The sequence below is a fragment of the Ciona robusta genome, chromosome 5, assembly GCF_009617815.1.
Source record: "Ciona robusta chromosome 5, ASM961781v2".
In the NCBI taxonomy this organism is placed as follows: domain Eukaryota; kingdom Metazoa; phylum Chordata; class Ascidiacea; order Phlebobranchia; family Cionidae; genus Ciona; species Ciona robusta.
This window is the reverse complement of record NC_143239.1, coordinates 7,270,449-7,292,056: the sequence shown is the minus strand read 5'-3', so window position 1 is coordinate 7,292,056 and position 21,608 is coordinate 7,270,449. Positions and strand designations below refer to the sequence as shown.

At 38.5% G+C, this 21,608-nt stretch overlaps 3 protein-coding genes across 6 annotated transcripts; all 3 read right to left on the bottom strand.

The window, feature by feature from the left end:
* Positions 1 to 1,723: 1,723 nt before the first annotated feature.
* Positions 1,724 to 5,880, bottom strand: LOC149736184 (nucleotide exchange factor SIL1-like). Of its 2 annotated transcripts, XM_089879064.1 has the most exons (10): positions 5,723 to 5,880; positions 5,250 to 5,342; positions 4,769 to 4,910; positions 4,499 to 4,583; positions 3,912 to 4,091; positions 3,449 to 3,592; positions 3,039 to 3,218; positions 2,715 to 2,821; positions 2,336 to 2,513; positions 1,724 to 2,034 (listed from the first exon to the last, which is right to left on the bottom strand). In XM_089879064.1, the coding sequence occupies exons 2-10, from the start codon at positions 5,290 to 5,292 to the stop codon at positions 1,903 to 1,905; spliced, it is 1,191 nt and encodes a 396-aa protein (XP_089735190.1). In that variant the 5' UTR covers positions 5,293 to 5,342; positions 5,723 to 5,880; the 3' UTR covers positions 1,724 to 1,902. The 2 variants fall into 2 exon arrangements, with proteins under 2 accessions (XP_089735190.1, XP_089735189.1); XM_089879063.1 differs by lacking the exon at positions 5,723 to 5,880 and having other exon boundaries at positions 5,250 to 5,440.
* A 1,289-nt stretch (positions 5,881 to 7,169) lies between these two features.
* Positions 7,170 to 13,199, bottom strand: LOC149736183 (serine/threonine-protein kinase 32A-like). The gene is made up of 9 exons (XM_089879065.1): positions 13,040 to 13,199; positions 12,402 to 12,625; positions 11,449 to 11,609; positions 10,715 to 10,845; positions 10,365 to 10,456; positions 10,023 to 10,139; positions 8,902 to 9,027; positions 8,251 to 8,474; positions 7,170 to 7,868 (listed from the first exon to the last, which is right to left on the bottom strand). The coding sequence occupies exons 1-9, from the start codon at positions 13,092 to 13,094 to the stop codon at positions 7,730 to 7,732; spliced, it is 1,269 nt and encodes a 422-aa protein (XP_089735191.1). The 5' UTR covers positions 13,095 to 13,199; the 3' UTR covers positions 7,170 to 7,729.
* Positions 13,200 to 13,328: 129 nt separating this feature from the next.
* On the bottom strand, positions 13,329 to 21,439 carry LOC149736182 (solute carrier family 15 member 2-like). Of its 3 annotated transcripts, none has more exons than XM_089879029.1 (14): positions 21,135 to 21,435; positions 20,465 to 20,546; positions 19,996 to 20,230; positions 19,332 to 19,431; positions 18,767 to 18,956; positions 18,309 to 18,469; positions 17,912 to 18,046; positions 17,186 to 17,389; positions 16,872 to 16,997; positions 16,270 to 16,434; positions 15,196 to 15,350; positions 14,761 to 15,007; positions 14,219 to 14,397; positions 13,329 to 13,662 (listed from the first exon to the last, which is right to left on the bottom strand). In XM_089879029.1, the coding sequence occupies exons 1-14, from the start codon at positions 21,204 to 21,206 to the stop codon at positions 13,563 to 13,565; spliced, it is 2,151 nt and encodes a 716-aa protein (XP_089735155.1). In that variant the 5' UTR covers positions 21,207 to 21,435; the 3' UTR covers positions 13,329 to 13,562. The 3 variants fall into 3 exon arrangements, with proteins under 3 accessions (XP_089735155.1, XP_089735156.1, XP_089735158.1); XM_089879030.1 differs by having other exon boundaries at positions 21,144 to 21,433; XM_089879032.1 differs by lacking the exon at positions 17,912 to 18,046 and having other exon boundaries at positions 21,135 to 21,439.
* Positions 21,440 to 21,608: the final 169 nt, after the last annotated feature.

Genomic DNA, 21,608 nt, shown 5'->3' with positions numbered 1-21,608 from the left:
GTTGTAGCCTGTGAATACTCCACTAACTTCTATAAATCTTTACAAACATTTTTCTAACTTGATAATATAACTTCTTCACCTGTGTTATTACGGGGCTGTCGTTTTGTTGTAATTTTCATATCTTTACTATGTCAATTGATTTGAACTTTGTCATCGTAATTAAAGGAATAAATAAAAAATTGTTAAAAACTATAAAACATTATGCAAATTAGGTTAAATATTATAAAAAAATAACATTCAATACATCATATACTTAAAATAAACATATATAATAATACATAACACAGCAACACACGTAACCATACGTGATACGTGATACGTCCATACTCATAAAAAACACAACTATATATATAAGCCAACGACTATAACATACAGGCCACAGCAATAAGTTATAAAACTTTATAATATTTACATAAGCGAAAAATGTTCATTATATTTTTAATTAAACACAAACACTTTTGTTTTTACCTGAGCAATTGCTAATTCGAGTTTACATTTATAAATCGCCGGCTCGATTACCTGCGTACAACGTTTGTATCACAGAAATAAAAAAGAATAGAAGGCGCATCTCCAATGTCGGCAAAGGAGAGAGCACGATACACTGTCTCTCTTTCGAGGGTCGTTCCCGTTTACTATTGTAGTCAATGGAGTCGATGACGTTTTGTGTAGTTTTTCTTCGTTTTTTGACTTAATTTAAAGTTATTGTGTAAAAAAACTATTTTCTAATATATATATATTTCTAAAAAAACGTTTGTTTGAAATTTTTAATTAATTTTTTTAAATAATTAAATTTCCTAAACAAGTGGTAAACTGTAAGCGTTAACGTACCAAATAACTAAACTAGCCTAACAAACTTGAATAGTTGGTGTAGTTTTTAAAATAAACAGCTAAAACCGTCCAAAAATACTATGCGCCTATCTTTTACAATGGAGACGAAGGGAAATGGGGACGGAGTTGGCGGTCACGTGAATAGAAAAAAGAATATATCACGGTTTTGGAAAGTTGCGCGTTCTACTCTTTTTTATTTCTGTGGTTTGTATGCTAATAGACGAATTCGATCAAATAAAAACAAACCGTGTGACGTCACTTCTGGTCTAATCGTTTGAACTAGAAATCTCGGGGTTGTGGGGTTTTTATGTTGATTAAGTATTTATTTATATTTATCTTAATTGCGATAACTAAATACCTCACAATTTTAGTTTAATTTAAAAACGACTGGCAACACTGCGTTGGCAACATTATTTCCTCTTTCGTCATTAAAGGGGGAACCACCTTCTTAGAAAGTTTAAATTGAATTTCAAAATAGAAATATATAAAATGTGTTTAATTAAAATTTATTGAGACACGTAACGAGGTTGCATTGTAACTTGTAAGGTGTCACCGTTAACTAATATGTGAGGCACAAACGCATAGCTTTGTGGGCGGTTGTATTGGGAAAACTTCTTTATATATGGCTAACAATTTGGACAACCCATTAGTAACCACTGGGTTGGAGCAATTGCTAGCCATACATTAAAAAAGTTTCCGAAATACTAAGTGTCTTGTTTAAGGACACATACTACCACAATGGGAGCATTATTGTGTTTTAAATCTCTGTCCTGTTATCTAGACGCATGCACTCTGTTGCCCAAATGTTATGACAATACTTTTCATTGCCCACCATATTGGAACATTCATTCATTTATAAACCAATCTTTAATACTTTTCAAAACAGTCTCCAACCTGGCAGTAACAAATCTTTATTAAACTCATTCGTTCATTCAATCTAAACAACACAAACTTTTTACAAAAACATATTTTATTAAAACAGTGTTTTTCTCGCCCTCAATCCCTCTGGTGTAACTTTGTGTAGGGTCATTGCTATCCTCCATCATCATGACATCATATTAGATCTTTATGACATCATAACTCATCTTTTTGTTGCCAGTTCGACCAATTATCCGTCACTTCCCCAACAAGATTATACAACAGCTTGAAATAACCATCATCATCGCCATCGGCAACCTCGGCATTCCATAATGATTTGTATTCTTCCTGTGGCAACAATAATAGTAATATCGAATTATGGTTAAGTTAAGGTTTTATGAAAATCCATAACGTTTCGTTCTTTTCTCCCTGGAAAAGACATAATAACTTTTGTTTATCACTTTAAATACAATAGCTAAGATTAAATTATTTATAACAACGAAGAGAATGGAATCAGCAGCAAAACAAAAGTCGTTAAAACACGCTACGGGTAAAACAGATAAGATGTAAAGAGAAGAAAACTGCGGAAAGAAACGTTTAATGGCAATCGATCAAACCAAGTAGAAAACTTCACCCCCTTAGAACCGACCTTTAATTGTTTCAACTTTTCCATCGCTGGTTTCGAATCAAACCCTCTCGGACACGCTGGTCGGAGATTATTCATCGCATTCATAGAAATCTCACGATGTTCGTGCGAATCCGAGTTTAATGATTCAACCACTAGGTGGCACCAGTCTAACTCTTGTAGTTTTGTGAATAGCGGAAGTCTGGAACAAACATAGAAATGTTATATTGGGTCGAGGTTGAGTGGTTAGTATGCTTTATCCCAGAAAAAACCATCACCAACAAAGTTACATACGTGGTAACTCGTAAGCGGGAACGAGGTGTATGAAACAGAACACCCGTGTTATAACGACCGTCGTTGCCCCGCCATGCGAGGATAAATATTCACATCATCATCAACATACTTATCGTATTGCTTCATTTTATCCGTTCCCTGATTGGTTGTAAGTCGTTCCACAATTAAATCATTGACCAATCGAATCGCTTTCATTCGGAAACTTGACGTTTTATCCTGGAAATAAATAAAGAGTTAATGACGTAAGGTGATAAATTGGTAACACATTAGTGACCACTAAGTTGAAGCAATTGCCGTTAAGTATTTTGCTCAAGGACACATACTTCCACAATGGTAGCAGCGACGAGCCTTGAACCCATTACCTCTGGGTTTGAGGCATGCGCTTCAAACACTTTATAAAAAGTATAAATAATCTACAGACTGACTTTCCCACCTGTTGAAACAACTGCATAAGAACTTGTATTCCCCCGAACTCCCCCAACTTTTGTTGCGCGAGTGGAAAATGTCGAACGATCGAAGAAATCGCAAACAAACTTTTCTTTCTCACAGCTGGGGATTCCCCCTCATCAGCGAGGATTTTTAGCAACTTGGGTAAAACCCCTAACTCGATAATCTGCATAGACACAACATATAACATATTCCATCCTTATATTTTCCAATACGATTGCAAAAATCAATTTACCTAATACAACAAAAAGAAGGGAATTAGCAAAAACAAAAAGAAGGGAATAGAAACAACAGGTGTTAAAACACGCTACAAGACATAAAAAAGAGCATCGGCTATTAAGTGTGTTACACCTAAATATCATCTTACTCCACACCGAGATAACCCAAACCACAAACCTTAATTTGCACGGGTGGGTTGCTCTGTGCCGCACTCCCCACCAAGTGGATCGCTTCCTCCCTCACTTCTGCCCTCGTGTGGTTGAACAACGATATCACATCAGGGAAACCCCCGATCTTCACTAAGTCGTTAGCATTGTCGATCTGCTCGGAACAGTGTGAAGATGAAAAGTTAAAATTTATCAAATAAAAACGTGGTCGCTGAACCCACAGTATAAATCAACTCGTATTGTAATTTTTTATTTATTGAGAAATTTAATTAACTGAGGATTGGGTGTAAGAGCAAATCAATAACTGGACATGTGTCGCACCAAGTTTTACCCTGCTATTTGTAAGATGTTAAGGAAGTTAAAGGTTTCACTGTATTTTAACAAAACCACCCCATATTCTGAATAAAATCTAAAACACAACCTCAAACACAAACAAAATATATATTTTACATGCTAAAGATACAAACCCCCACCTGATGCACATAGTACTCGAGATCCTGAAGAGCCAAGATGACCGCGGACTCCTCCCCAGAAGTCCGGAGGACTCCTAGCAACCTCTTCATTACATCAACATCACTCTCTTGTTTCATCTCATATTGACCCAGAACCTCCTTGATCTCATCCATGGATTTAAACTTCTTCTTCACATCTTCCTGGGTTTTGTGGTTACTTTAGTTAATACATAACTGTGGATTCTATAATAACACGACAGCAACAATATATATATATGTGTCAGGTTAGTAATGTGTTGTTGCTGCCAGCCATGTTAGCGTCTGAAACAAATATTCTGGTAATTGATCCTTTTCTCTGGTAATAAGTTTTCCCGGGTTCATCGTTCCAATATTGTTTATTTGTAAACTATGAATAAAATATATATATGTTGCCAGCCATATTATAAGACTGAAAGAGATCTTCTGGCAATTTTTTATTTGTGATGAAGTTACTACCATTGTCCTACGTGTCCTTGGACAAGACACTTAACCGTAAATTATACAGCAGACAAAATATCGGTTGTTTAAGATCACAAACAAACAATTCCACGTTATTTTCCACCACCCACCACTTTACTATCCAGGGTCGATTCCGCTTTTATTTTCTTCAACGCTTGTTTCAACTCTGCCACCGAGTGGCCGTCCATCTGTGGACTGGATAAGAGAAGTTTATTCACAAACTGTCATTGCCCGGCTATGTAAGATAATTCAGTTAAATATATCGTAGAGTAATAAGCCAAATCTGGCTAAAATCTCAAGTCCTTCCCCATTGTACAAATAAGTAGTATTTATTCATAGCATGCTATGATTTATTCAACTACATTATTGAATGTTTTCACCTTCCCTCCTTTTTCCCATCCTCCTGTTCAACCGTCATGACCTGCATGTTCTTCCCACCACCACCCTCGTCCATTAACTTGGCCCATCTTCCCCCACCACTCATGTCCATCTTAACATGAAGGCCGGGTGGGATCGCTTGCCCTGGTATAGGACCATGTTTAAGGGTCAGGTAACTTTACATTTAATCAACTTTGGTTTAAACGACATCAAAACAACATGATAAAGAATGTTATGTTACAATTAAGGGGATTATTATCCCTTCGAATGCGATAACGAAGATTAAATTAAGTAAAACAACGAAGAGAAGGGAATTAGCGGCAAACTGACAGTCGTTAAAACTCGCTAGGGGTAAAAACTGTTTAAGTAAAAGAGTCAAATAAATGCGTCGTTGTTAAACCATAATTAACTTTAATTCCACAAACAAGCAAATAATTTAAACCCAGGACCCTAAAAAATAAATAAATAAAAAACAATCCTCGCCTTCTTTGACTTCCTGCCACTCGTGTGTTGGAACAAACGCCATTGTCTCGTCATCAACTTTAACAATTCCTTCGCTCTGATTGGTTGAACCGACTTCAAAAAGTAGAAAGACAATGAAATAATAAACATTCATTATGATGTCACATTCACAGTTTCTAGAAAATCTATAACTTTAATTTAAAAGAAAAATGTTGAAATAGTGAGATTAAAAAAATATATTGATAGTGGGCAAGAAAATACTGGGTTCAAGGCTCGCCGCTGCTACCATTGTGGGCGTATGTGTCCTTGGGCAAGACACTAAACAGCAATTGCTTCAACCCAGTGGTCACTTATGGGTTGTCTAAGTTGTCAACCATATAGAAAAACAATCACCCACAAAGTTACACATGTGGTAAAACCAACAAATTCTTATGCTAACATTACAAATCCACACATTTTAAGGTAAATACTAAATAAAAACCAAATTATTTTACCGTTTCCACTTTCTTTTCCAATCCAGAGTAGCGTCCCCGTATTTCCAGCAATAGTTTTAATATTATCACCCAAACAACATGAAACCTTTGCTGAAAATACGGGTAGCGACTCGCGGGTAAATCCCGTCGCTGATATTTATATAGGTTTGTGTGACGTCATAAGTACGCGTGTCCTTTCGGGAGACAATACGGTTTGTTGCATCATAAAGTTGCACCATATTTCGTTAGTCCCGGGGTATGAGGTTCAATTCCTACTATAGTACGTTGGTGTATAATATTATTGTAATGTCTGCTTATCCACAAACTGCAATAGCTTTAGCAGCAGCTCGACTGTGGGCATGGGAGTGGCAACCATGGATAAGTCACTCAAGTTCCCACCCCCGAGGATATAAATGACCAAACCAACCAAAAGTCGTGTCTGCTTATCCACACACTGCAATAGCTTCAGCAACTCGACTGTGGGAATGGGAGTGGCAACCATGGATAAGTCACTCAAGTTCCCTCCTACGAGGATATAAATGACCAAACCAACCAAAAGTCATGTCTGCTTATCCACACACTGCAATAGCTTCAGCAACTCGACTGTGGGCATGGGAGTGGCAACCATGGATAAGTCACTCAAGTTCCCACCCACGAGGATATAAATGACCAAACCAACCAAAAGTCATGTCTGCTTATCCACACACTGCAATAGCTTCAGCAACTCGACTGTGGGCATGGGAGTGGCAACCATGGATAAGTCACTCAAGTTCCCACCCACGAGGATATAAATGACCAAACCAACCAAAAGTCATGTCTGCTTATCCACACACTGCAATAGCTTCAGCAACTCGACTGTGGGCATGGGAGTGGCAACCATGGATAAGTCACTCAAGTTCCCACCCACGAGGATATAAATGACCAAACCAACGAAAAGTCATGTCTGCTTATCCACACACTGCAATAGCTTCAGCAACTCGACTGTGGGCATGGGAGTGGCAACCATGGATAAGTCACTCAAGTTCCCACCCACGAGGATATAAATGACCAAACCAACCAAAAGTCATGTCTGCTTATCCACACACTGCAATAGCTTCAGCAACTCGACTGTGGGCATGGGAGTGGCAACCATGGATAAGTCACTCAAGTTCCCACCCACGAGGATATAAATGACCAAACCAACCAAAAGTCATGTCTGCTTATCCACACACTGCAATAGCTTCAGCAACTCGACTGTGGGCATGGGAGTGGCAACCATGGATAAGTCACTCAAGTTCCCACCCACGAGGATATAAATGACCAAACCAACCAAAAGTCATGTCTGCTTATCCACACACTGCAATAGCTTCAGCAACTCGACTGTGGGCATGGGAGTGGCAACCATGGATAATTCACTCAAGTTCCCACCCACAAGGATATAAATGACCAAACCAACCAAAAGTTGTGTCTGCTTATCAACACACTGTAATAGCATAATATAACTTTTTTATTTGAAATTGGACGGATAGCGATCATCAAGCTTAAACAATATTGCCACCAAACAATGGATGTACTTATGATGTAATAAAAGTGTAATTGACTGAAATAAGAGCAAGGCAAGAAAAGGAAAAGTTTAAATTTTGATCAAAAACAGATTTGTTCGGATTAGCGATGATAAAAAAATAAACGATAAATGATTTTAATGTTTCTAAACGTTAACTTTATATTTCAACCCAGAAAATAATATAAAAGTACAGAACTAAACATTTTGTGAATTAAATAACTTTTTATCCTCGCATGGCAGGGCAACAACAGTCGTTATAACACGGGTGTTCTGTTTCATACACCTCGTGCCTGCTTAGGGAACTATTTGGGAACAATAACAATGGATTAAAAAATGCTGAATAAGAATTATGTCATAACAATCATTATGACGCAGCGTATTTTCCTTAACAATGGACATTGTGTTAACACTGTCTTCAACATTATGACATCACTAATATGACATCATCAATATCATCATTATGACATCATCATTACCTATTTGTTTCATGAGGTTTCAACTTTTGCTTCAATATTTGTTGAGTCATCATGAGGTATTGCTGAGTCATTATTTAATACTGCTGACTCATCAGATGACTGGGCAATATTTTGTGCTGTGTCGTTAAGGCTTTTAGCCAATTCTAACCTGAGGAAAATAAATAAATTAAACATTGTAACTTTGTAATTTCTAACTTATATAGAGGTTTGATGCCTCTACCACTATATGCGGATGTAACTTGTACACACAAGGTGTATGAAACAGAACACTCTCGTTGCCATACATTCATACAGGGGGAAACTAACCACGCCCCACATCTTAGTTCTATATTGGGAGGGGAGGGTTTAGGCCAGAGTTGACCATTACCCAACCCAGTGTCTCGCCCAAGGACACATACGCCCACAATGGTAGCAACATTGAACCCGTTATGTTTATAAGCACCAAAACCACTCAGCCACGACACCAGATAAGTTGTTTGGGTGATCGGTCAACTGTGCGTCAATAATAATCAGCCAACCACGAATCTTACTTCTTCCGATTAAAAGGTTCAAACTTCCTTCCTATCTCCTCCATCACTCTTTCCCACTCTTCCTCTTTCTCCTCCTGCTCCGAGCAACTTTCACGCTTGAGCGACTTCTTCTTCTGGGAATTTTTCTTAAGTTTTTGGATCCTTTGTTTCTTTTTATGCAGGGGGTTCGACTCGATGATCATTTCCTCGAGTTCAAAGGTCGGGTCGTAGTTCAACTCTTTTTGCTAAAGACATGTTGGACTCATTTATTCTTATTAAAGCATCATTTATTGGTATTACCATTTTAAAACTAAAAATATTATAACAAACTGAATGAATGTAACTTATTGGTTTCACTCGGGGACTACAACCCATTAGTATACAAGTATGGGTCAAAACAGAAGTGACATTAACTTGTATGCGGGCACAAGGTAACTGAAACAAATATATTATAAAGGATACACATCATATAAAACGTAGATATCATAAAACAGTCTTGGATTATCTGGTATAAAATGTATTTTCATTCAAATTGGATTCTGCCATTGGGCAAGGCCTAATCAGGGCTTGACAACTTTTTATATAACGGAAAAGCCAACTAATTCTGTACTAGGCTACATGATGCCTGGTAGCAAAACATAGATATCATATATAAACATAGACATCATATACCGATGGCTGAAACGTGGGTTGACCTTTTAACCTCATGACATCATCAGCTTCCATATTTTGACAAAATTCTTCCGAAATTAAACTTTCGAAACTTTGGATTCGTTTTGTAGGGTCGACTTTAAAAAGCTGCAAAATATAATATTTCTATTATGAATATAATACCACTGATCCTACGATGTGGTTTTAGATTGTTGTTCCGAATCATCTTAAACTTTACATATCTTAAACAAATATATATAGTTTTATAAGTGAAATTACTTGAGCTTTAATGAATGAAATGCCACATCATTATAAACAGTAATACGTACTCATTCATTAAACCTATACAATACGTGCTCAATTATTGTGGTTATTATTTCTTGGAAATAGTGAGGCGTCTACGCATACTTGCTGAATGAACCAAATATCACAGGAAATAACGTTGGTAACTTGCATTAACTGCCTTGATGGTGTTGTATATATGTTACTTAATGTTGTATGTGTGTAACATGTATCTATACACTGTGTGTATGTTTATATGTACATAGTATATATATGTTTCTTGTATGTATATGTTGTATGTAACCCTGTATCTTGATATATATATATACAAATATATATATAAGTGACTTATATTTAAATATCTGCCTAATATTGTATGTTAACTTGTATGTAAATATACCTAGTATGGAAATGTATCTTAATGTTGTTGTATATGGATGTTTGCATACAAATAGGTGTCTTGTAGTATTAATAATGTATATACACTGGCACGGCTTGATTGACGTACCATAGAAATAATAAGAAATAAGCAAACCTCCTAAAACAAAGAACTAATCATAATTGTGTCTTTAACCCACCAAACAATTTTAACTTTTTTGTAGCTGTTGTGCTGCGTATGTTGTTTTCCATCTCGCAACAAGACAAGTGAGTTAGTGGGTGTCTTGTATAGAAATGATGGATGTATATATAATTATTTGTGTTGTATACTTACATATGTTGTATATATGTATCCATGGATGTATATATATATGCGACATGGTATGAATGTATATATGTTGTTCTATTGCTTGCAATATGAATTACTCATAAAAATAAGTAATCTATGAATGTTGCATGTATTCGCTGTATACATAGCTCACCTTAAAAAACAGGTTCATGATAGGTTGCCCCCAATCGACAGGGAACGAGATTGAGCCATCGTTGTGTAAAGCTGTAACTTCTTCATTCGTTGTGTCGGATCCAATGTTAAATGGACGCTGTGTGTAATAATATGTAAGAACCAAATATACAAAGATTAGGTCAGTTTTAATACAAATATAAAGGACTATGCTATATATAAAACATATATAATTTTTTTCCGTTTAATGATTTTGGTTTAAAAACCAAAACCATCGTCATCACGATATATAGAAAGAAAGCATAAAATAAAGGCATATTTCATAAAAGTTATTTTTTTTATAATAAATAAACAAACATCTTACTTTGTGTCGCAATACTTCGTACATGGTGACCCCTAGTGACCACCAATCCACAGCGTAATCGTAACCAGACGATGAATTAAAGATTTCGGGGGCTGTGATGTCATAATGATCATAAATTTAATGTTTATGATGAACTTAATACAAACGCATTTACACGTATGTAACTTTATGGGTGATTGTTTTTTATATGGCTGACAATTTGGACAATCCATTAGTGACCACTGTGTTGGAGTTATTGTCGTTAAGAGCAAACAAAAGAAATATCTACACTTAACAAAGCTGGACGTAGATATTCTCTTTACGCAAAAGGACCAAGAAGTGAACAGAATACACATAATGTACACAGGCACCTGCATAAGGCTTTGTTCCAGCGAATGACTTTGCACACGGATGTTCATCATTAAGTACAGTAGCGATGTTAAAGTCCGTTAGATGAAGATGGCCTCGCTCGTCAAGGAGGATGTTATCGGGTTTGATGTCTCTATGATGAAAATGTTTCAATGATTTTCTGGGTTGAAACAATTGCCATCATTCTATTCTATATGAATGAGGTCCTACAGTGAGGCAGGCCATGGATTTAGACCAGAATTGTCCCATTACCCCAACATTGTATATGCACATTCTATTCTATATGGGTGAGGTCCTACAGTGAGGCACGCCATGGGACCTGGGGTTTAGACCAGAGTTGGCCCATTACCCCAACATTGTATATGCACATTCTATTCTATATGGGTGAGGTTCTACAGTGAGGCATGGCATGGGACCTGGGATTTAGGCCAGAGTTGGCCATTACTCCAACATTGTATATGCACAATCTATTCTATATGGGTGAGGTCCTACATTGAGGTATGCCATGGGATCTTTGATTTAGATAAGAGTTACCCATTACCCCAACACCCAGGATGTTACAACCCATTATTGGCCACTGAGTTTGTTGAATTACAACAAATATACTAGAGATATGATATCGACATATTAAGTGAAATAGTTAGGCAGAAAATCTATTTTATTGACATTTTATTAATATTAGACCAATTATTGATTATCATGTGATGAATAATTAAACAAACCATCTTAAACGGACCTGTGTATAATATGTTTGTTGCGCAAATAGTCAAGTACCAGAGCTAGTTCACAGAAATATATTCGAACATCATCGAAAGTAAAATGCACGTGTCGTTGAATGTGGTAACGGAGGTCGCCACCCATGAGAAGATCGCTGACCATGAAGATATCTTCTTCATCCTGGGGGGGTTAGTGGGGTGTAATTAGGGGGTGAATAATACATAGTAGGGTGGGGAAGATGGGTCACCTTTTTATTCTGTTTTCTCGTCCCACGACTCCCATAGACCGTTGTCAATTGTTTAAAACACATGAGGATAATATGTGCTAAAGGTGTCCCATCTTACCCCACAATACCTTATTACATATAAATATTTTATATGGAAATATTACTTTCAGACCATAAAATGGCTTCGTTATTTCTGGGGGTAATAAAGGTCAAGGTTGTGTTTTACAGCAAGGCACGCCGTGGAACCGGAGATTGAGGTCGAACAAACACCAACCGACCAACAAACACAATAATCTTCCTAACAAGCTTACACTCATTATTTGATTTTAGTGATGCTTTCCACTTGTTAAGTGTTGGTGAGACAATAGGTGTATGTCACAAACATAAATATTTAAAACAAACCAGCTCGCTCCTCATTTGTGATTAATTATTAATGAAGTTTAAGTTGTTAAGATTGCGTAAACAAGTTTTATTTTAAAATTACATGTAGTCGCCCACAAAGTTACATACGTAGTAACTCGCAAGCGGGCACAAGGTGTATGAAACAGAACACCCGTGTTATAACGACTGTCGTTGCGCCGCCATGCGAGGATAAATAAGTTACATACAATTTTTCATACTTAGATGCAATGGGTAAATGAAACGTCCTCTAACACAAGCCTTACCCATATAGAATATAAAAAAAACATTCAAAAAATGTTGCACAAAAAAATAAGCATGAGGTTTTAAGTAAACAGCTCATTTACCTGAAAAGTAAACCACAAATTCACCAGAAACTGATGACGTAGCGTCGACAATATTTCCAACTCCCTTAACACATGATCGATGGCCCCATGTTTCCATGATGATAGTTTGTTCATATATTTCATCGCGTAAACCTCATTCTCCGTCTTCTTGCGTCTCACGATGCAAACTTTGCCGAAACTTCCCTTTCCGATCGAACGAAGGACCTCGAAGTCGTTGAACCCGACTGAAAATATAAAGATTTATAAAATAAATATGAGGAGTTACTATGGCACTGGTGAAGAATGTTTGGGTACATTACAGATTGGCTGGTGGGAAGTGTTAGAGGTTGGTAGCTACTAGTTAAGAGTTAGCATATAACGATGCATAACTAGCACCAACACTTAATAATGGAGATTCTATTACATAAGGATAAGATCTTAAGTGAGGCACACCTGAGGCCTGGGGTTATTTGATAACCACTAACCCCTATAACCACTAACCCCCTAACCATCAACACCTAACCCCATGTCCCCATAACCTAGGGGTTAGTGGTTAGCAAATAAGGTGGGGGGGAAGACTCTTCACTAGCACATTGCCCCAACACCCAGACAACCAATAGGCATCATACACCCCATGCTCACTGACATGTCGCACTCACCGTCAGCGCTGGGATCGTCGTCGCCATCTTCGTTTTTGGACGATTTCGTTCCCATTTACTTCACCCTATGTTTCTGCATTAACCTCAGCGTTCATACACGACCACTCTCTGCAACGTCAACACTTGAATGATTGAAAAAGGAGAGAACCAATGAAAAACGGGGAAGGAGAGAAATCAGAAGAAGAAAGATGCTGATTTTAAAACAATCGTCCCCGGTAAGGGCCTTTTTTTCGAAAACTATCTGGAAGCACTGCACTTTGGCAGAATGGCAACAAATACTGGTATAGTGTTTGATGTTTATCGGTTTAGTTTTTATTTCTTTTTAATAAACAAACGCATTAATACAAGAGCAACGATAGTAGTATGGGGGATTTTAAACACAAAGGCAATAGTTTAATGACAATTTAAGCATTGGGTTTAAGTTATCGCAAAACAGGATTGTGAATTCTGTTTTATATAAAGAGAATTAATTAGTTTGTTATTTAATTAGAAAATCAGGATTAAAATATATTTCACGACAAATTCATTCACTAAAGTCTGTTTTTTCTTCTAAAAGTTCTGTCTTTTCGATTTCGTTCTTTTCTTTCCTGCTTGGAATTTCTTGCGGTTTCGATTCTTTGTATCTGCGTGAGTGTATATAGTAGATTGGGGTAAGATGGTACATTCAGGTTGGGGTAAGATGGTACATTCAGGTTGGGGTAAGATGGTGCATTCAGGTTAGGGTAAGATGGTACATTCAGGTTGGGGTAAGATGGTACATTCAGGTTGGGGTAAGATGGTACATTCAGGTTGGGGTAAGATGGTGCATTCAGGTTAGGGTAAGATGGTACATTCAGGTTGAGGTAAGATGGTACATTCAGGTTGGGGTAAGATGGTACATTCAGGTTGAGGTAAGATGGTACATTCAGGTTGGGGTAAGATGGTGCATTCAGGTTAGGGTAAGATGGTACATTCAGGTTGGGGTAAGATGGTACATTCAGGTTGGGGTAAGATGGTGCATTCAGGTTAGGGTAAGATGGTACATTCAGGTTGGGGTAGGATGATTCTAGTTTAATTGTTAAAACACGATTTCAAATATGAAATAAGTGCCAACCCTACATTACAATACATACAGCGGTATTCAGCGTATTTACAAATGTCTTGCGCAAAAGTATCTACACTAAATACATATAAACAAACCTGCGAGCCAGGAAAGCAAACACGATGGAAGCGACTCCGATCAAACATGCGAAGAAAATAAATTCATGGGCCTGCCTGTCAATCATACGAGATTCGGCGACGACGAGTACGATAATGCTGCCCATCGAAACGGTGAGAAGCCATAGGCTTGAAACCACGGATTTCATACTGGCTGGGGCCTGTATTGTAATTGTGTGTGGGTGTAAGTTGTTTATCCTCGCATGGTGGGACAACGACAGTCATTATAACATGGGTGAATGAATGTAACTTACTTTATCCTCAAGTAGCCGGAAAACGACAGTCGTTATCACACAGGTTTAACACCTCGTGCCAGCTTACGAGTTACCATGTATGTTACTTCGTGGGTAATTATTTTTTTTGGATATTTTCATTTTTTTATGTATGGTTTATAATTTAGACAACCCATTAGTGACCACTGGGTTGGAGCAATTGTCGTCAAACGTCTTGTCCAAGGACATTAAAGAAATACTGTCTCTTCCCACATACATACGTCACGCATACGTCACACACACACGTCATACCTGCGTGTAAGAGAACTCGAGCCCAGTAATGGAGAGGAAAACCTCCCCTACTGTGATCACAAAGTACTGTGGTATCATCCAAGCAATATTAATGTTATTCGTGTTCACGTCCTTTAACACCCCTGATGACGTATTCATGGCTCTGACGTCATCACCTACCACCAGAACTACAGTATACACCCCTCCAACCCCGACCTCTAACCGGCCCTCGTATTCAGATGTACCAGCGTATATTCGGTAACTTGATCTGTAAAAAGCATGCTGTGTTACGTCACTGTTACGTCATACCTTCATGCTATAGTATTAAAAAAATACGTCATCGAAAAATGAAGTGAACTCACGCTTCTAACGTCAATTACTCTTATAGTAGATTCTGTAAGGATTTGGTGACGTCATAAACCCATGACGTTACCAACTAATGACGTCATTACTCACGTGCCACTTTTAACTTGTACAGGTTTCGATCTTCCTTTGGCAGGCACTGTGACCTCATAACCAGACGCGTTGACCACTATGTTTGTGACATCATAAGGGTTTAGAAACGTCACAGAGGATCTTCCATTCTCAGGTTTCGCGGTCGCCATCTCGCTCTATCGATATTAGTGTTCATTTATTAAAATATTAATTGAAAATATTAAGTAATTCAGTTTAAAGGATCTTCTGTAAATTGTTATATTATGATGTCGATGACCGATGTTTCGTCCCACACGCCATACAATAGAGATACATACACCATAAATAGATACATAGCATCTATGTGCACTATACGGTACTAAAACCTATATAAGCTCCTGGGCATAATTTTCGAGACCCGTCAATTCGACAACGTTTGTTGCGTAGTGTTACGTAACATGGCGTAGTTTGCGTAGCATGGCGTAGTTTGCGTAGGCGTAGTGTTGCGTAACATGGCGTAGTGTTGCGTAGTGTTACGTAACATGGCGTAGTGCTGCGTAGCATGGCGTAGTTTGCGTAGGCGTAGTGTTGCGTAGCATAGCGTAGTGTTACGTAGCATGGCGTAGTGCTGCGTAGCATGGCGTAGTTTGCGTAGGCGTAGTGTTACGTAGCATGGCGTAGTGTTGCGTAGTGTTGCGTAACATGGCGTAGTGTTGCGTAGTGTTACGTAACATGGCGTAGTGCTGCGTAGCATGGCGTAGTTTGCGTAGTGTTGCGTAGCATAGCGTAGTGTTACGTAGCATGGCGTAGTGTTGCGTAGCATGGCGTAGTGTTGCGTAGTGTTACGTAACATGGCGTAGTGCTGCGTAGCATTGCGTAGTGTTACGTAGCATGGCGTAGTGATGCGTAGCATGGCGTAGTGCCATGTTACGTAACATGGCGTAGTGCTGCGTAGCATTGCGTAGTGTTACGTAGCATGGCGTAGTGATGCGTAGCATGGCGTAGTGCCATGTTACGTAGCATGGCGTAGTGTTACGTAGCATGGCGTAGTGATGCGTAGCATGGCGTAGTGCCATGTCCAGGAACACACCCCCCTCAATATTTAATCCGACTCACCAACATCGAATCTTCCCCCAGCAGCCCGGATATGACGTAATCAATCACTTTTCCTTGACCGGAAGTTACGTTAAAGTTAGTTTGTACGTCATTTCCTACACACGTGACGTGGGATAAGGTGAAAGGTTTCTTTGTGTCTACGAACTTGAACTGGGTGTCGCTAATCTGTGGTGGTATATTGATGTAGCTTTAATTTTATACGCAATATATAGTAGGGTGGGGGAAGATGGGACACCTTTTCGTTTAGTTTTCTCTTTCCATTTGGTAGTAAACAAAGAACATTCAATGAATTATAAAACCGTATCCTCACGACTTCCACAGACCGTTGATAATTCTTTAAAACACGATCAGGCTATTTGGATATTATGTATTAAAGGTGTCCCATCTTCCCCCACCCTACTATATTGATTATAAATAAGAGACTGATGATGTCATCGTGCGAAATATTTTTTTTTAGTAAATTATTTGCTGGACTTGTTTTTTATCTGTCACATACTTCAGAACACTTGATTGTTTTATTTCGTCACGAGAATCGTCCAACTTCATCAGCATTAGTTCAGGGCCAGATATAACACAGTCATATATTATTACAATATTTTTACCTTTTCTGTTCCCACCATAATACCGTTGTAATCTCGATTCGATGACGTCATAGTGACGTCACAAGGAGATAGGTTGATGACGCGGACAGAGAATTGATCGCTAGGTGGCAGTGGAGTTAAATCAGCCTAAAAACGTCATTACGCCTCATATTATGTTGTATTCTGTCACTATCAGGCATAAAGCAAACCCCTTTGTCGTATTTTCCATACCAGATGTTGAAAGATTATTTATACTACATTATAATGCGTCAAAATTGATAATAATATCCATAATATTAAAGTTATTAATTATTCGATAATTAATTAGTTTTTACATCGATGGCAAACTGTAGACCAGCTGCAAACAAAAACGATACTCCCGCCAAAATCAAACCAGCCGTCATTTTTTTGAGGGGGGAAAAGTTCACGTTATAGTAACGTAATAATGGGTATAGTGTCGTCTCAAACAAAGGTATCAATGTGATGATTAGTAAGGGGTTGATGACGTCCATTTGGTCGGGTTTCATGTAGAAACTACCCTGTAAATGTAGGTTGGGTTACGGCTTATAGTCGGGTGTGGGAAGATGGGAGACCTTTTCATTTTATTTTCTCATCTCATTTGGTAGGAAACAAAGAACATTTAAAGAATTATAAAACCGTATTCTCGCGACTTCTATAGACCGTTGTTAATTGTTTAAAACACGATCAGGATATTTAGATATTATGTGCTAAAGGTGTCCCATCTTGTCCCCCCCACCCTACTATATACCACAGGAGGTTATATATCATGGGTTTTGTTGGACAGAGGATTGAACAGGACATTGAAGTGTTAGAATGTAACTTTGTGGGTGATTTTTGTTATGAGGTTGATAATTTAAACAACACATTAGTGACCACTGGGTTGGAACAATTGCAGTTAAGTGTCTTTCCAAGGACGCATACATCTCTAATTGTAGCGGCATCGAGCATTACTTCGACTAAAGGGGAGGTTGCCGGTCTAGAGGCAACTCTGACAACGTATTATATTGTTTTAAACCCAGCAACATACACAAGCCACCCACCCACGTCCCGTCCAACTGCAAAGCTTGTAACGTCCACCTGGAGCCTTGTTGGTCGAAGAGAGCCCAGAAAAAAGGGAGAGGGGTGAAGAGAAGAAGAATCCCCATGACGTATTTAGTGTCACGCTTTAGTGATTCCTGTCGGGGTAATTATGATGAATTGAAGCAACCTCTCGGGTTGGTGGTGTATATAAGACAAGGTATGCTTGTGTTTGAACAATATTCAAGCGTAATTGCCCAAAACTTATCATACTTAAATATATTAAGTCGGCCATGGCCCAAATTAAACTTCTCGACAGCGAGCATAAGAAAAAATTTACCCAACCCTCCTAATGCTCCCACTCCTCCCAACCCTCCTAATGCTCCCACTCCTCCCCACTCTCCCAATGCTCCCACTCACCGGAGCATCCGCGTAATCTACCCAATGCTCCTCTCTCTCCTCGTTTTCCCTCCTTCTCCACTTGTTACGTAACGCAGAGTAAACACATTTACAAAACTTCCAGAATATGCTGCCCTCTAACGGAACTTGGGTGTAATATTTCGTCCCCGCGAAAAAGAATCCTGAAAAAATCAGTTTTGGTTAGTCTAAAATAACCAACCCTGGCCTGGATTAGAACCCAGGACCCCTACAACTTGAATATAATGTTTTATCTATACCTTCGAATACGATAGAGAAGATCACGAAGAGAATGAATTAGCAGCAAAACCACTGTCGTTAAAACACCTAAACCCCATGGCTAAAACTACTTGAGAAAACTTGTCAAATAAAGCGAGCCTGCTAAACCCATAATACAATACATTGTGCCTATAAACTCACACCCCGTCCTGGATTCGAACCCACAACCCCTACACACTCACCTACAGCTACCAGCATCAACAAACCAGGAACCCCGAAAGCCACAGTGAAGCATTCATCGTACTTAGGCCCATGATGGCCGGGGTAACAATCAAGGTCGGCTCTGAACATTGGGGTTATGAACTTCGATATAAGAGCACCAGCGTTGATGGAGAAGTAGAACATGGCGAAGTATTGACTCAAGTATAAAACCTGGGAAGGGATATGAATAATGGAACGAATGTAATTTGTTTATCTTATTGTCGAGGACACGGGATTCCGGCCAGATGTGGTCCGTTATTCCAGCACAGATTGAAAGTATGAATGAATGTAACTTAACACCTGGAAGGGGTATTGGTTAGTGCAACTTATAAATCCTCGCTCGCAGGGCGGGGAAAATCTGGGAGTGAGGCCCTTTAAAATTGACTTGAGATTTGGTCACATTTGGTTGATTACTTTCCTACACTACGTTTCGTACGTCCGAAAGGAACTTGCTCGGTTATGCTGTTCCTGTTCTGGGCAAAACCTCTATTATTTGACTAAATCCGGACCACAAAACAAAGTAGCGTCACAAAGTTACTTAAATACCTGGTGCGGTTTAAACTGGTCGCCTCCAAACGATGACACGCATGGCTTGATTCCCCCAGTGCCAACCGCTATCAATAATAAACCGAACATTGAAAGTATCCTGGAATATATGGTCGGTTAGTTGGTGTGGAATATCTGGTCGGTTAGTTGGTGTGGAATATATGGTCGGTTAGTTGGTGTGGAATATCTGCCTGGTTAGTTGGTGCACTAGCATTTATTTGGAAACGTTTCGACGCCCTGTACATACAGACTGTGAATAGTTTGTGCAGTTGATTGTCATTTACCCTAATGAAGTCAATCTATATATATATAAGACGCCGAAACATCGGTACTGATTTGAAACACAAGTCGTTTAAAATACGCCACAGGTATAAAAACTACTTGCACACAAAAAAACTAAAGGGCATTGCTACTAAACCGTAATAACTACTATATAGTGGGGAAAGACTCTACACCATTAACACAATATATCCAAATATCCTGATCGTATTTTAAACAATTAAAAACGGTCTATGGGAGTTTCGAGGATACGGTTTTATAATTCTTTGATTGTTTTTGGTTACTACCAAATGGGACGAGAAAATAGAATGAAGGGTGTCCCATCTTCCCCACCCTACTATACATATAGTCATCTATAATAATGCCTGTTATACGTCATAATTACGTGTGTGTCGTGTTTCCTGGTATGAATGGAATCGCTGCTATTGTCTTTAACACGTGACCGATGACGTATACGATGGATAAATAAGCAATGGTTTTATATTTCCCCCAATAAGAATCAGCTATTATACCGCCCACTAGCGGGAAGAAGTAAGCAAGCATGGTGAAGGCGTGGAAGATGGAGGTGGACGTGTCATCGTCGAATAAAAGGAAGTTTCGAACGTATAAGACGAGCACCGCTGTGGGAGGGGGGTTAAATGGGTGAGTAAATGGATAGCATTAATAAAAGAAAATAAAAATGAATTTATGTAACTTATTTATCCTCGCATGGCGGGGCAATGACAGTCGTTATAACACAGGTGTTCTGTTTCATACACCTCGTGCCAGCTTACGAGTAACCACAGTAACCACAACTTTTTACTCTTATCTGACGTCGTCATTTCATACGTCACCACTGACGTCATCACACTTACTTCGCATCCCGTAGTAGGAAAATCTTTCGCAGAATTCATTCCCGATTATAAAGAAGACGTGTTTAGGGAATTTCCCTTTTTCCTGTCATAATACATTGATTGTTACGACGCAGCTATTTTTTTAATTTAAGTAGATTTTTGAAACTCAAAATAAAGGCACAAAACGGGTGTTCTGTTTTATACACCTCGTGTCCGCTTACGAGTTATCACGTATGTAACTTATTTATCCTCGCATGGCGGGCAAAGTTTTAACGTCTAAATTGAGTTTCCCATTATCCGCCACAAGAACGAAGTCCAACACACAAGTACAATGAAAGGATATTGACTTAGATAAGTGTCCGGTTTATATATGCGGATGTCAACCCTGCATCGTATATTTGCAACCACAGGCAAACTTATAATGCGATGCAACATAATATTATATATAGTAGGGTGGGGTAAGATGGTTCATATTTTATTTACTTTTATCGTCCCATTTGTTATTAAACAAAGAATATTTACAGGTTTCTATAACCGTATCCTCACGACTGTAAAACAGCGTTGTTAGTTGTTTAAAACATGATCAGGAAATATGGGTTTTGGTGCTAATGGTATCCATCTTACCCCCCCACTATACACCAGTTATTTGACCCATATTACCCCATATTACCATTGATAAGTCCCATCTTACCCCACTCACCCGATCTCCCCCACCAATTATCTTTGTTTCAGCTTTTTCTTCGTTAATTTCGTTCAGCTCCATCTTGATGACGTAATCACACCCTACGTCATCAGACCTACGTCATCGATAAACAAATTCAAGTTTAAGTTACGCCATAATGCAACACGCGGCATTCCTCGAAATGACGTCATAATAAAACAAACAAAGAGCACATCTCGATTGTGACGAAAATGTTTCAAGAATTAATTTATCGTCGATTTTTGAAACGCGCTATTTTAGAATCTTCCATTATCGCCGATTATTACTTCACAATAGCTGCAAACTACTCGTTGTTACGTCACAAACCAAGCCGCGGTGTTTCGTCTGCTCTACATTCCAGAAATCTTCTTTGTTACGTGCATTCATGTGCATCGACGTCACACTGCACAAACAATTGCATTGTTAACAAATAAATAGGTCAAGAAATTAAATAAACAACTTGAA